This window comes from Sinocyclocheilus grahami, unplaced genomic scaffold, assembly GCF_001515645.1.
Source record: "Sinocyclocheilus grahami isolate Dianchi unplaced genomic scaffold, SAMN03320097.WGS_v1.1 scaffold1094.1, whole genome shotgun sequence".
NCBI classification, from domain to species: Eukaryota; Metazoa; Chordata; class Actinopteri; order Cypriniformes; family Cyprinidae; genus Sinocyclocheilus; species Sinocyclocheilus grahami.
Window position 1 is genome coordinate 115,455 of NW_015506273.1, and position 15,184 is coordinate 130,638.

Consider the following 15,184-nt stretch of genomic DNA (forward strand, 5'->3'; position numbering starts at 1 on the left):
AATATCTTAACCCTACTGTTAGACCTACCTGAAAAACTAAAAAGCAATTTATTTAATCCGAAGGCCTGTCGTTATTTTTTATTTGTGCTATCATTATTAATTTCTTTATTTGTTCTTATTTTATTACTGACTGCTTACTTGTCATTTTTTATTCAATTCAAAGTTTGAAATCAAGCTATCTCGTGCTACTGCACCAAAATTACCCCACTGTAAAATTAAAAAAACACTGAGTGAGCAAAAATTTGTGAGATAGCTAGTTATAATGGTAATTAAATAATGTTTACATATGTATAAAAGCCTACATTAAAATCTGTCATATAAATTGGTCTCTTCAATAGAAGTTAGCCTACTGATTGCCACCATTGATGGACAAAACATTTTAATATTAAAAAAATCAGTATGACATTATATTCTGCAGTTCTTCCCTGTTGTACCGAATATCTATACTTTTCAAATTATCATATCGAAGTTAGAAATTCAAATATTGTGACAAAATTAATTTTGTAGGGTGCCACAAGTTTGTTAAAATTTCCAAAGGGTGCCGCGACTAAAAAAAGGTTGGGAAACACTGCTCTAGAATAGGGGTTTCAGTCAGAAAGTTTTGAAGGACTTGGTTACAAAGCCACATTCGGTGTATTCTGTCCTGGCAATGTTGTTCTGAGCAAGGTGCTGACAGATAGTTAACAGAAATAAAGCTCCGTCACACATTCTTCTTTGTATGCAATGAATACTTTACTTCACACAACTGTAAAACTAAGAAAAACACAAAAGACACAAACTACAAACGGATTCTATTTTACGTTCATAAACATTAACTTACACACTGAAATGCCCAAATAAACAATTGATTTAGATTAGCAATGTGCTTGCATGAAAAAGGGATTGCACAGCTCTGTTAGCATGTTAGCCATTAGATTGCACCAGAATTCAGAATCAAACATTGAGGTTTAAACATCTCAATAAGCATCAGCTCTTATTAAACTAACACAAGAGAATATTACACTTTTTCTTATGAAATGTATAACTTACGGCCATATCTACTCCGAGGAATAGATGTTAAACAATGACGTGCATCTGAAACATAGATCAGAGAAAACAAGTCTCTTCTTCTACTACTTTACATACGTCCAGTTGCATTCTGTCATAATATTTTTCACCACTAAATACACAATAATTGTTATTCTTTTATTTACGTAGAACCTCAAAAAATTAGGTGCATGACGCCACAGATTTTATTATTATTATTATTATTGTGAAGTGAAACAAATGAATAGCGCTTCTCTGGCTTTGTGCAGACATAAAGAAAACGTGGCAGTAAGAGACCCAGCGCATCTGCACAAGAGAGAGATAGAAACTTTTGTTCTTAAATTGTGTTATGCTGTTTTGTGTTATTTTCATTTTGCACTGTTTTAATTGTGCATGGCAATGCAGTTATTTTGGCAATACAAATGTAGAAACATATTGCAATAATAAAAAGACTGTATTGTTAATTTATGTCAAATTGCACAGGGAATACAAACACTGAACTCTGCATGCAGACCTATAATAAAACTGTCCCGATACTCTGAGATGCGGAAAACACCAGATCACGAGCTGATCGCCTGAACAAAGTGCGCGCTTCCTTTGAAACACGCAGCGTAAACAGACTTGAAGAAAAGATTAAGCCTAAGGATGGGTATCGTTAAGGTTTTAACGGTATTACTACTCTTACTGATACTGCTTATCAATCCGGTACTTTAACTGTATTCTTATCGGTACTTTTTTTTTAGGTTTATATATACATATATATATACAGTGGGGCAAAAAAGTATTTAGTCAGCCACCAATTGTGCAAGTTCTCCCACTTAAAAAGATGAGAGAGGCCTGTAATTTTCATCATAGGTATACCTCAACTATGAGAGACAAAATGAGAAAAAAAAATCCAGAAAATCACATTGTAGGATTCACTGTATATATATATATATATATATACATACAGTCATGGCCACAGTTTTGGCAGATGACAGTCACATGTTTCTATGGTATACTGAAAAACAGTGATAATCATATCATAAGTTTTAAAGGCTTTTATTGGCAAAAAAAATATAATGAGTCAATATTTACAGTGTTGACCCTTGTTCTTCATAACCTCTGCAATTCGCTCTGGCATGCTGGATATTAGCTTTTGGGCCAAATCCTGACTGATGACAATCCATTCTTGCCTTATTAGTTCTCAGAGTTGATCACAATTTGTGGGCTTCTGCTTGTCCACTCGCCTTTTGAGGACTGACCACAGGTTCTCTATGGGATTGAGATCCGGAGAGTTGCCTGGCCACAGATCCAAAATTTCAATGTAATGATCTTCGAGCCACTTCTTTATCACTCTTGCTTTGTGACATGGTGCTCCATCATGCTGGAAAATGCACGGATCATCACCAAATTGCTCATGGATCGTTGGAAGAAGTCGCTCTTGCAGGACGTTTTGATACCATTCTTTATTCATGGCAGTGTTTTTGGGCAGAATTATGAGAGAGCCCACTCCCTTGGTTGAAAAGCAACCCCACATATGGATGGTCTCGGGATGCTTCACTGTTGGCACAACACAGGACTCATTCACTTTTTCTTCTCCGAACAATCGATTTTCCAGATGTCCCAAACAGTCGAAGGGGAGCTTCTTCAGAGAAAATAACTTTGCACCAGTCTTCTGCTGTCCAATCCTTGTACTTCCTGCAGAATTTCAGTCTGTCCTTGACGTTTTTCTTGGAGAGAAGTGACTTCTTTTTTGCCCTTCTTGACACCAGGCCGTTGTCCAAAAGTTGATGCTCTCACACCAACCTGCTGCCATTCCTGAGCAAGTGTCACTGGAGGTGACACGATTCCGTAGCTGACTCTTCAGGAGGAGACGGTCCTGGCACTTGCTGGACACTCTGGGACGTCCTGAAGGCTTTTTCATTGCAGTCGAACCTCTCTCCTTGAAGTCCTTGATGATCTGGTAAATGGTTCTTTCATGTGCAATATTCTTTGTAGCAATTTCCTTGCATGTGAGGCCATTTTGATGCAAAGTGATGATGGCTGCACGTGTTTCTTTGGAGGTAACCATTGCTAACAAGAACACAATGATTGGAAGAGCTTCTATGGAAGAAAAATAATGCCATATGTCTTTGAAACAAAAAAAGACAACGTGCTTTTTTGTTTCAAAGACATATGGCATTATTTTTCTTTCATACGCTTCTTCCCTCCATCAGTCTGCTCTTACAATCTATTTAGTATGATAGTGATTTCACCTGACTAGTACTCATTCACACTTTCACATGTGCTGCTGATATGATTAGTCAATTCATGTTAGCTGGTCATTTTTTGTCAGGATAAAAAACAGTGAAATTTGTTTTTTTTTTTGTGAAAAGTTGACACTGCATAGATTTCACTGCATAATTTGATAGATTAATGCTTATTAAAGCGAATGTATTCAGATTAAGAGCCGTGAGGGATTTTCTCTGGCGTGCTATTTATAAGCAGAAATTGATTTTGGCATGCATATGAAACACACATGTTTGGCGTGCATATAATACACAATTTTCGCGTGAATATGATACGCAGTTTTGGCGTACATATAATACGCACCTACCCCACACCAGTAATCCTAACCATTGCGTATCATATGCACGCCAAAGTCAATTTCTGCATATAATTAGTATGCCAAATAGAAACAGAAACTCGTGGTATTGATACGCACTTTCATGAGATCATGTTGACACATCGGATTTTCTCACAGCTGTTTCTCACAACGTCCAAGACATAAACTGTGTTTAAGTGAATACTCTCCAAGCCAGCCACTTTGACATATTTGTGTGTGTATTTGATCGTTTGGTAGCACGCTCGAAGCCCAAAGTGTAATTTGCTTGTCCGTTTTGTGTGTGCTTGTCCGCACACACAAGCCTGGGGAACAGCATATTTCGCACAGATTATTGTGATTCAACGTTTTATCAAACATGTCCCGCAATTTAGCAACAATAAAGACTGCATTTTGAAACAATCACTGATTGAGCTGATTCTGACGTTAAGTTTGGGTTTTAGGGAGGAACGAATGTGCACCGCTGTGAAGGTAAAGAAGTTGAAAGAATAGTTTTACCTCATATCTTCTTTTTTATAATCCTTGGAAGCCAACATCTAAATCAACAATAAAATTGGCTTAATATCACAGACACAGGCCTAAAGTGTAAGCAGACGTTTGATTGTTTAGTTCTGTCCTCTATCATCACAGTTAAACGGCTTTCATGTTGCGCGCTCTGTAGCTCCTTCATGTGAGAGTGATCTCTCTTCTGAATTACGAATAGCAAAAATGCATCATAGACAAATGTCCTAATATTATTGCATATAAAAACAGCTGGCGACTAAGTGGAGATAGAATTGACAAGATAATGTATATATAGCAATAATAAATGTATGTGTATTTTCTTAATTTCCCAAGTACCGATAGCAGAACCGTTAATGTCAGAGCTTATCGATACTCTGGTCTTTCATAATTTAGCACCAGGGCCGATTTAATACCGGGTTTTGGTACCCATTCCTAATTAAGCCATAGTGTGCTTTTGGTTTTAGTTTGTTTAACAGATACTTTGCCAAAGCAATGATAAAAAAAAAAAAAAAGCTTTCATGTTAGATTGAGAAGTTCAATCATATTTTCGGTTGATTATTAAACTTTGGCCGGACAGATTACACTGTGGCTAGCCTACTTAATGAATGGGAAACACTGGTTGTTTCCCCAGGTCATATGCAGTAGTACTGTAGTTCTCTTTCCTATTAAATAAGGACTTAAATAAGGACAGATACAAAAAAATTTATGTCCATAGTATGTGTAAATTATTCAATTTAATTTAGGAATTATTAAATGTAAATTTTAAGCATTATTTGTGACAGATATTAAGTAATGTGACAACAATAACATTTAGCAAATCCATATTGAATGTGCTTCCACTTTGAATGCTCCGATGCATAGTAAACCTTTACCTTTTCTCCTTTTCTTAATTTAATGGTAATATAACACATGATTCAGTAATATAAATCTTAATGCACACCTATTAAATGTGTAAATCTAAAATACAGTGTTGTACTATGTAACCGTAAAACGTAAGCAGACTGTCTTGACATTTACTATGCTGCTTGAATTTGTTCTGAATAACAAACTCACATAAGTTCATAAGTACTACATTTGCTTCTGTGAATCTGAATTATTTTAACTAGTTTATCTGCCCAACAGCAGAGCTCAATACATGAGGCAATGGGCTCCAACACGTTCACCTTCTAACTTTTCAAGTCTGTGGTTAAAGCATCACTTAGCAATAAAAGGCAGCTAATACAAATTTTTAAGACATGAATTAGATGATCTACTTCAGGGGTTTTCAACCCTGTCTTGGAGGCCCCCCAGCACTACATGTTTTGTATGTCTCCCTTATGAGACACACCCAGTTCAGGTCTTCTCTACTAAGCAGTCTCTAATGAGCTGATGAGTTGAATCAGGTGTGTTAGATGAGGAAGACATACAAAATGTGCAGGGTTGTGGGGCCTCAAGGACAGGTTTGAAAACCCCTGATCTACATAAATTCTCTATATTCATTTATATATTAATGACATTTTCTACTTTTGTTTCATTTCACTAATAACGTTATACAAATAATTTCAGTGAATTGACTTGGTAATTGTTGCTACACTCAAACTCTTGTGGTTCCCCCCATTCCTTTCAATCTTTTTGTGCTTTTTGGGCATGCACATAATAATAAATAAACCAGGGCCCATATTCACAAAACATCTTAAGGCTAAAAGTAGCTCATAACTTCCCGATTTAAGAAAAAATCTGAAAAATAATGGGCGTGTCAATCCTAAATGTAGGACTCCTAAATTTTTGCTCTAAGAGTATTTCACAAAGCATTTTAGCGCTAAAACTAGCTCCTAAATCTGTGAAATGTCTGGAGTAGTGAAGAGGACTCCTAAGTCGCTAAGACCAAATCACAAACTATCCTCCCTGCTGAAAAAGAAATACACAATACAAACCATCACAGAAATTCTAATGATTTCCACTACAAATACCATTATAAACATTACAAACCATCAACTTTTAACCATTAAAAGCATTAAAAAATGGATTCCTGTAGTGTGGTTTGAGACATATTCCATTAGGATTTAGTGGTTTTAACAAGCTACCAATAAAAGGCGACCAATTACCAGTAGAAACCCACAGGCTCCACAGTTACTATTAAAACCAATACAATATTAATACGGCAACATAATTTTGCACTCTTTAATATTTCCATGAATAAATCTCTGACAGAGACCCCTCCCCTTTCAGCCAATCACTGTGTGCATAGTAAGGATGCTGACATCATCCATAGCAACGAGGTCAACCCACTCTTACTCTTAGTTTAAGACTTCTCTCTATTCTCTATTTAGGAGAACTCTTAGTGGTAAGATAAAATGTTTTGTGAATATGGGCCCTGTTTTACAAAACTTTTTTCCCATACATGTGTCATATATCACTGAAAATGGGAGAATCTCAGCTTTAATGGCACATAGTCAGAATAATTATTTTTCAAATGTGTTGCAGTTTTAAATATAAGCTTTTCTTTAAATTTTTTGCATTTACATTTTCTTTACATTGGAATCAGTTTAAGTTCAAATTAATCAGGTAATAGCTGATTAATCACCTCACTCACATAATAAATGATGACAGAATAAAACTAAAAGTGTTTGTGTTCCTGCATATGTTATCCGTTTATCTGCGTATTTGGTCATTTATTCAGCTGTAGTGTAATGTAGTCATATTTTGTGATTTGTCCACTAATTAAATAATTTTAACCACAGTCAATTGTAATTCTTGGAATTATTTTCTGTAGACTTTCAAACTGTAGTATCACTGAAGAAGGTTATAAAGCTCTGGCTTCAGCTCTGAGATCAAACCCTTCACACCTGATAGAGCTGGATCTCACAGGAAATGATCCTGGACAATCAGGAGTGAAGCAGCTCAATGATTTACTACAGACTCAAACCTATTCACTGAAAACACTGCGGTGAGTGTTCTTAAAATAATAGTCTTAAAGTTTCAAATTAAATCAATTAAACTGTTAAAAAGACAATTGTAAGAGCTATAAAATGACTAAAGGCTTTTCACAAGCTTGTGAAAATAAATCACTGTATAGCAGGTAATGTCTGTACATTTTCTGTGTCCAGGTTGTTACAAAGTCCTGATGCAGAAGAAGCCTGTAAATATCTGACTGAATTTCTTCACATTAAAAACCCGTTACTCCTGAGAGATCTGAATCTGAGTGAACGTAAACTAGGAGACACACGAGTGAATCAGATCTCTGCTCTACTGCAGGATAAACACTGTAAACTCAACACACTGACGTGAGTATTGTGTTCATTTATTATTGTAGATATACAGTATGTTATAGAAATCAGGTGACCAAAACACAGTAATTCTCAGTAGTCACTAAATGTTAGCATGCATGCACTTTGTGTTTGTAAATTCTCTCTCTCATGTTTAATATTATAGTCTGCGTAAGTGTGGTCTAACAGAGGAAAGCTGTTCAGCTCTTGCTACAGTCCTGAGATCAAACTCCAGTCTGAAAGAACTTGACATGAGCAACAATAATCTGCAGGATTCAGGAGTGAAGAAACTCCAGAACGGATTAGAAAATACAAACTGCACGCTGCAGAAACTCAGGTGAGTTCAATGAATGAATACTTAGTTTTAATAATAATATAGTTTTTGTATTAACGTGATTATACACAGGGCAACTTTTTGAGCAATGTTGCCAAGCAATGTTGTTTGGGCACTTTTCCATTGAGAATGGGCAACAAACTTCTGTCTGGATAATTAGATCAGTCGTGGGCCCTGTGTGTGGTTGCCCGTTGATAGCATCATTGCCCAGCAATATTTCTCAAAAAGTTGCCTTGTGTATCGTAACCTTTAGTTTGTTTTTGTTTGTTTCCTCAAATGTTTTATGAAATAATGTTAAGTATGTGTTTTAAGGTTTTATCTTACAGTTTTTATTAATAATTATTTTTACTCTCAAAGTTTAAACTTGATTTTCTTAAAAATAGTGTACATACAGTACATGTTACTCACATATCACTGTAGCACAGTTTGTGATGAATGTAGTGTGATGAGACCTTTACTGTTAACCCTTTCACACAAGTTTAAAATATTCTAGCTGACCCTCCAACATCACCTTATTATATCCATGGCGACGCATTGTTTGTCACGTGACACACTATAGCCACAGTACACTGCAAAAATGGATTATCTTACTTAGTATTTTGTCTTGTTTCTAGTCAAAATATCTATCTTAAAGTTTCAAATTAAATAAATTAAACTGTTAAAAAGACAATTGTAAGAGCTATAAAATGACTAAAGGCTTTTCACAAGCTTGTGAAAATAAATCACTGTATAGCAGGTAATGTCTGTACATTTTCTGTGTCCAGGTTGTTACAAAGTCCTGATGCAGAAGAAGCCTGTAAATATCTGACTGAATTTCTTCACATTAAAAACCCGTTACTCCTGAGAGATCTGAATCTGAGTGAACGTAAACTAGGAGACACACGAGTGAATCAGATCTCTGCTCTACTGCAGGATAAACACTGTAAACTCAACACACTGACGTGAGTATTGTGTTCATTTATTATTGTAGATATACAGTATGTTATAGAAATCAGGTGACCAAAACACAGTAATTCTCAGTAGTCACTAAATGTTAGCATGCATGCACTTTGTGTTTGTAAATTCTCTCTCTCATGTTTAATATTATAGTCTGCGTAAGTGTGGTCTAACAGAGGAAAGCTGTTCAGCTCTTGCTACAGTCCTGAGATCAAACTCCAGTCTGAAAGAACTTGACATGAGCAACAATAATCTGCAGGATTCAGGAGTGAAGAAACTCCAGAACGGATTAGAGAATACAAACTGCACTTTGCAGAAACTCAGGTGAGTTCAATGAATGAATATTTAATTTTAATAATAATATAGTTTTTGTATTGACGTGATTATACACAGGGCAACTTTTTGAGCAATGTTGCCAAGCAATGTTGTTTGGGCACTTTTCCATTGAGAATGGGCAACAAACTTCTGTCTGGATAATTAGATCAGTCGTGGGCCCTGTGTGTGGTTGCCCGTTGATAGCATCATTGCCCAGCAATATTTCTCAAAAAGTTGCCTTGTGTATCGTAACCTTTAGTTTGTTTTTGATTGTTTCCTCAAATGTTTTATGAAATAATGTTAAGTATGTGTTTTAAGGTTTTATCTTACAGTTTACAATGACTTGCTGTTGAATTAATACACATTATTATTTCACTAATGTAATCTGTTGCATTAAAGTAAATTCAAGATAAACAATTTCTCATTTCCCATCAGAATCAGATATTATTTTTATTACACCAAGTTTAGTTGAATTGAATCCTGCTTCATCTTCTCTTCTGCAGGTTTTTGGGTTCTGCTGCAGATGAAGCCTGTCAGTATGTGAATAGAGTTCTGGGTGAAAACCTGTTACTGCTGAGAGAACTGAATCTGAGTGAACTTAAACTAGGACATTATGGATTAATGAAACTTGCTATGGTACTGCAGGACAAACACTGTAAACTCAACACACTGATGTAAGTTTTATCAGTATTATGACAATTTTAATACTTATGAACTTGCTGTTGGATGTTTTATATATTGTTTACCAGAAAGTGTTGACTTATAACTATTGGTAAATATTTAGTTCTTGTAATTGTTAATGGTGTAACTGTGTTTCCTCTTAACACAGTCTGAATAACAGCGAGATCACAGAAAAAGATTGTCATGCTCTGACTGAAGCTTTAAATTTAAACCCTTCAAATCTGACAGAACTGAATCTGAGTGGGACTAAACTCAGAAACTCAGGAATGAAGATCTTCTCGACTCTGTTTAAGAATGAACAATGTAGACTGAAAAAACTGAAGTAAGTATTTTAGTCCATTTGTAAAACAAAGTACTAAAACTACTAAAGATAATTTTATCATGAAATTCTCATATTGATGGACTAAAGTAGTAATAGCCAAACCTACTAGTTCCATAATTATATGTATAGCTTATTTGTTTACTTTCTTATACAGGTTTAATTGCATCAGTATTACAGCAGAAGGTTGTGCCACTCTGGCGTCAGCATTTAATTCAAATCCTTCAAACCTGATCGAGCTGGATCTGAGTGGAAATAAACTAGAAAACTCAGGAGTGACTGAAATCTCCGGTCTACTGGGAAACTCTCAGTGCACACTGCAGATACTCAGGTTAGGTTTTGGTGAATTTAAACATGAACTGAAAATTTCTGTCAGCAATATCACTTTTGTACGTAAACAAGTTAGTATGCATCTGTCTTGAAACATTTCTTAAATATTGACAAATGCACATTTTTGGAAAGCTGAGAATTATAAATATTGTTATCTGAAAAATTTAAACTTGAGTAACAACATTTGAGACTTTATTTTCTTCCTGTTGTTTTTTGCCTCTAGACTTTCAGACTGCAGTATCACTGAAGAAGGTTATAAAGCTCTGGCTTCAGCTCTGAGATCAAGCCCTTCACATCTGATAGAGCTGGATCTCACAGGAAATGATCCTGGACCATCAGGAGTGAAGCAGCTCAGTGATTTACTACAGGATCCAGACTGTCAACTGAAGACACTGAGGTGAGACATGATGAAATAATACAAAATAAATTATGTAGCAAGTTAATTATTTGTAGAAATTGTATTTCTGTAATAAAGTGTTTCATAACAGTTTAACACTGTTTACCATCTGAACCAGATGCTGTTTTTCATTACCTCAATATTAGTTGAATTGAATCCTGCTTCATCTTCTCTTCTGCAGGTTTTTGGGTGTATTTCACATGGTTTAATACTTTATAAAATACCCTTAACGTATAATATTGTTTGATATTTCATTTTCTAAATACTGGCATTGTGATTCTTTTTTAGAGGACTAAGATTAGTTTAGCCATCATACAGATTTATCCTTCTTTAGGTATTAGTTGTGTGTTGTGAATGAAATAATCTGAAGAATGTTTCCAGTCTTTTTGTTTTTTGTTTTCACTCTCACTCTCTCTTTTTCTCTGCAGACTGAATAACAACAGTATTACAGCAGAAGGTTGTGCTGCTCTGACTTCAGCGTTTAATTCAAATCCTTCAAACCTGATAGAGCTGGATCTGAGTGGAAATAAACTAGAAAACTCAGGAATAGAGAAGATCTGTCCTCTGTTTAAAAGCACAGAATGCAAATTGGAAAAACTAAAGTGTGTATTTTCATTCATGTACATTTCTACATTTGAATTTATAGTGTTAATTTGATTAGATTACCTGAAAAAAATAAAACCTGGAGGCTATAATTTCAGTTACTGTCTGTACTCACTTTAGCAAAATCCGTCGAGTTAAATCAACTCTGCTCAGAGTACATATTGTCCCAATCTACAGAGTGTTAAATTAACACTGAAGCAGAGTTACCACTGTTAAGGATTATGTGATATGTTTTCATGTCTAAAAGCCTGAGCAGTAGTTGATCATCTTCAACATAGTTAACAGCGGGTTTTCTTTACTAATGCACACTCATCAATTAATTAATTGCTTAATTATCCCATTAACTTTAACTCGGCTTCAGTGTTAATTTAACACTCTGTAGATTGGGACAATATGTGAGTTGATTTAACTCGGGGGATTTTGCTGTCAAATTTGACTTAGACTAATATTCTGTCTAACATCTCCTTTTGTGTTTTGAGAAAAAACAAAACACGCAAGGATGAATGAATAATAACAATTTTCTTTGGGCAAATAGTTTATTAAGATGCTAGCATTAAATCATTGGTCAATGCATGTATTTTCCAATTTTAAAATGCTATTATATTAGCATACACTTTTGCATGCTCTATGGCAATATTTTTTCTAACTTGTTGATAATTTCTCTAACTATTATTTAGCATCACAATATTGGTTTGAACTTGAAGTGTTCTTCATTTTGTTTATTTAGCACAGAACATGCAATACCTAACAGCTTCTTTCATATACAGAGTTTCAGACTGCAGTGTCACTGAAGAAGGTTATAAAGCTCTGGCTTCAGCTCTGAGATCAAACCCTTCACACCTGATAGAGCTGGATCTCAGAGGAAATGATCCTGGACAATCAGGAGTGAAGCAGCTCAGTGATTTACTACAGGATGGACACTATAAATTGAAGACCATCAGGTGATTAAAACCTTCAAATACTTCAAATAAATTGTAAATTTCAAATAACCTTTATTGAACCATGCTGCAACAACAATCAGTTGACAAGCTGTATCTTGTTTTGATCCAGTGTTTAATTAATCACATCATATGCCATATGGAAGATTATAACTGACAGAAACATGTATTTCTTTGCATTAGCAAGTAAAAGCCCTTTTAGTATTATTTTTAAAATGCCCCCATTCAAGTTGTGGTAAACATATTTTTGCTGTGAGATCTTCTGATTTTCATAAGGTAAAAATAACTTTTACATTAGTTTGCTTGATTATTTACACATCAGGTTTTTTTTTATTTTTATGAAAATTATGTATCAAATATGAAACATCAGGCTTTTGAGGGACGTTTATTTGTTTATCTCTGAATCCCCCCCCCCCCCCCCCCCCCCAACCAACCAAAAAACCAACTACCCCGAAATTGAATAGCCACCGATATTACGGGGTATTCCACCACATCCCAGTGCATACACCGAACCTTAACCATGCGGCTCCTATCCAATCCCTCCGGCTGAATCAGGCTTTGATGCATTGAGGTTTGGTTGCATCCTGAATCCACCAAAGCCTGTTATGTACCCCCCTTAATACTCACGGGTATCTGGTACAGGCCAGCTTGATCGGGGGCAGCCTGCGGGGCATCCGGGACCCGGATCAGTGTCCCCACCTCCATCCCTGGACACCGATCGATAAAATGACCTGGGTCCCCGCAACACCAGCAGGCCGGCCCAGGCCGCCCTAGTGCCAGGAAGTGGGTCAAGGAATTGGTGTGGAGAGAGCGGCGGAACGGTAGCTGCCGCCGGGCTGCTGCTTGCCGGACCCGCCCCCCTGGGCGGCACCCTCGGGGCAGCTGTGGGTTCCGTCCCTGGACCACCCCTCCAGCGGGGTGGGGCTCGCGGGGGCAGATTCCCTCGGGACCTGGGGAAAGGGACAGGTTTGGAAGGCAGAGAGGACACAGGGGGAGGGAGAGAGAGAGAGACAGATGGCAGGGGTTCGCCGACCCTGGGGCACGCCACCATTTGGTCCTCCGCCAGTTGGATGGCCTGGTTCAGCGACGTCGGGCGGTGGCACTGGACCCACTGGGCAGTCTTCCTCGGCAGCCGTGCCACGAACTGCTCCAGCACCACTCGGTCGACGATTTCCTCGACGTCGCTTTTCTCGGCCATCAGCCATCTGCAGCAGGCGTCCCGGAGCTGTTGCGCCATCACGAAGGGTCGGCCCCCCTCCCCGAGGTCCAGCGACCGGAAGCGCTGGCGATGCTGCTCAGGGCTCCGGCCGACCCGCTGAAGGATGGCGCGCTTGAGGTCCTTGTAGACCAGGAGGTTCTGGACTGGAAGCTTTTGTGCGGCGACCTGTGCTTCCCCCGACAGCAGGGGAATGAGCCGCCCTGGCCAGTCCTCCTCGGGCCACCCACCGGCCTCCGCCGACCTCTGGAAGAGGTCCAGGAACACCTCCGGGTCCTGGGGCCCCATCTTGTGGAGAGGCACGTGGGTGGGTGGTGCTGGGGCAGATGTCGTTCCCCCAGCCCGAACCTCCCGGTCAATCCAGCTCCGGAACAGCTCGCGGTCTTCCTGCTGGGCTTGGATGAGGGCATGAAACCGCCGCTCCTGGTCGTCCCTCAAGCCCAGCAGCGCTTGATGGTGCTCCTGGTGAAGACCCGCGAGCGATTGGATGACCTCCGTAAATGGCGATCCTGACGGGGACTGCATGCCGGCGTCGGCGTTCTTCTTCCTTCCCGGGTTTCGGCACCAGTGTAATACGGTTCAAGAGGAAGGAAGGAAGAAGACAGGGTCGGCTTACTGGGACGCGAGTATTTATTCAAGTCTCTCAGTAAATACAACAGAACAAGGCGCTCACTGCGCCACCAAACTCTCCGTCTCAATAACTCAGAATATAGTTCTATGTCTGCTTTGCTTCAGTAGCCCAGCTTCCCGGGTGGCTCGCGTTCCCAGTCAGTCTCTCTCTGCCTTCCATGCTCCAGGTGGCCCCTTTTATCTGGTCTCTCCACACCAATTACTGAAATGAGACACAGGTGATTATCATTTGCGCTTGACCTACTTACGCACCGCTCGTCTCCTGCCTCTCTCTCCTGGTGCAGACTTTTCTGAACCACGCCCCCCTCGCCACAAATATATTATATAATATAATTTATTCATTATAAAGACTATCAGCCATGTGTGGGTAAACATACTGGGCCTCATTTATCAATCTAACGTAGAAAAAAGCGCAGATCCGTGCGCACAAACCAACTTACGACAGAGTTCATGTGTGATTCATGACACATTCGTATGCCGCCAATCTCATACGAATGATCGCATGTTGATAAATGTGGCGGCAGAAAACAGTCGTCATTTGAATATCACGCCCCTAAAAACACCCTGGTTTAGAAGCCTCGCCCCTTTCCAAACAACATTAATTTATGTAATTTATATTAAAATACTGGTAAATATAAACAGCCTATTTAGTTCCCCTCACTCTACCACTCTACAATTAAATTTAACGGTAACAAGAAGGAAAAATAAGTAATTATAAAAATTATATATTAAACTATTAAATAAAACACAAATTAGGCTATAGTGGCATTCATTATAAATAGCATACAAATGTCAAGCAAAACTGAAACGGCATTGGGCTCACGAGCCTGTGTATATATTGTGTGCGATATATTTTGTATATGCCTTTTTATTTTATTCCTTTTATAGATTAATTTCTTTTTTTTTCTCCTTTCACAGAAGCGCTGCAGGTGCATGATGCGACGATTGAATCCTCATGGTCTTGTTTACGCTGCTATCCGTGCATATAAAGCTTAAAGCCCTGCATAAAACCAAAAAAAAAGACATTCTAATCTTACTGGTTAACTATCGACTAGTAAGCTTCAGTTGACGGTCAGGAAAATAAAAATGAACAAAATGCTGTCATTCTACAATTCTCCACCATATT

At 38.0% G+C, this 15,184-nt stretch overlaps 1 protein-coding gene across 1 annotated transcript in view; it reads left to right on the top strand.

Annotated features, from left to right (window-relative positions):
- LOC107566705 (NACHT, LRR and PYD domains-containing protein 3-like) overlaps positions 1-15,184 on the top strand; it is a 168,944-nt gene that overhangs the window by 69,966 nt on the left and 83,794 nt on the right. Inside the window, 2 exon segments of the mRNA XM_016252234.1 lie at positions 7,201-7,377; positions 11,100-11,273. Of these exon segments, the coding sequence (XP_016107720.1) occupies positions 7,201-7,377; positions 11,100-11,273 (351 nt within the window).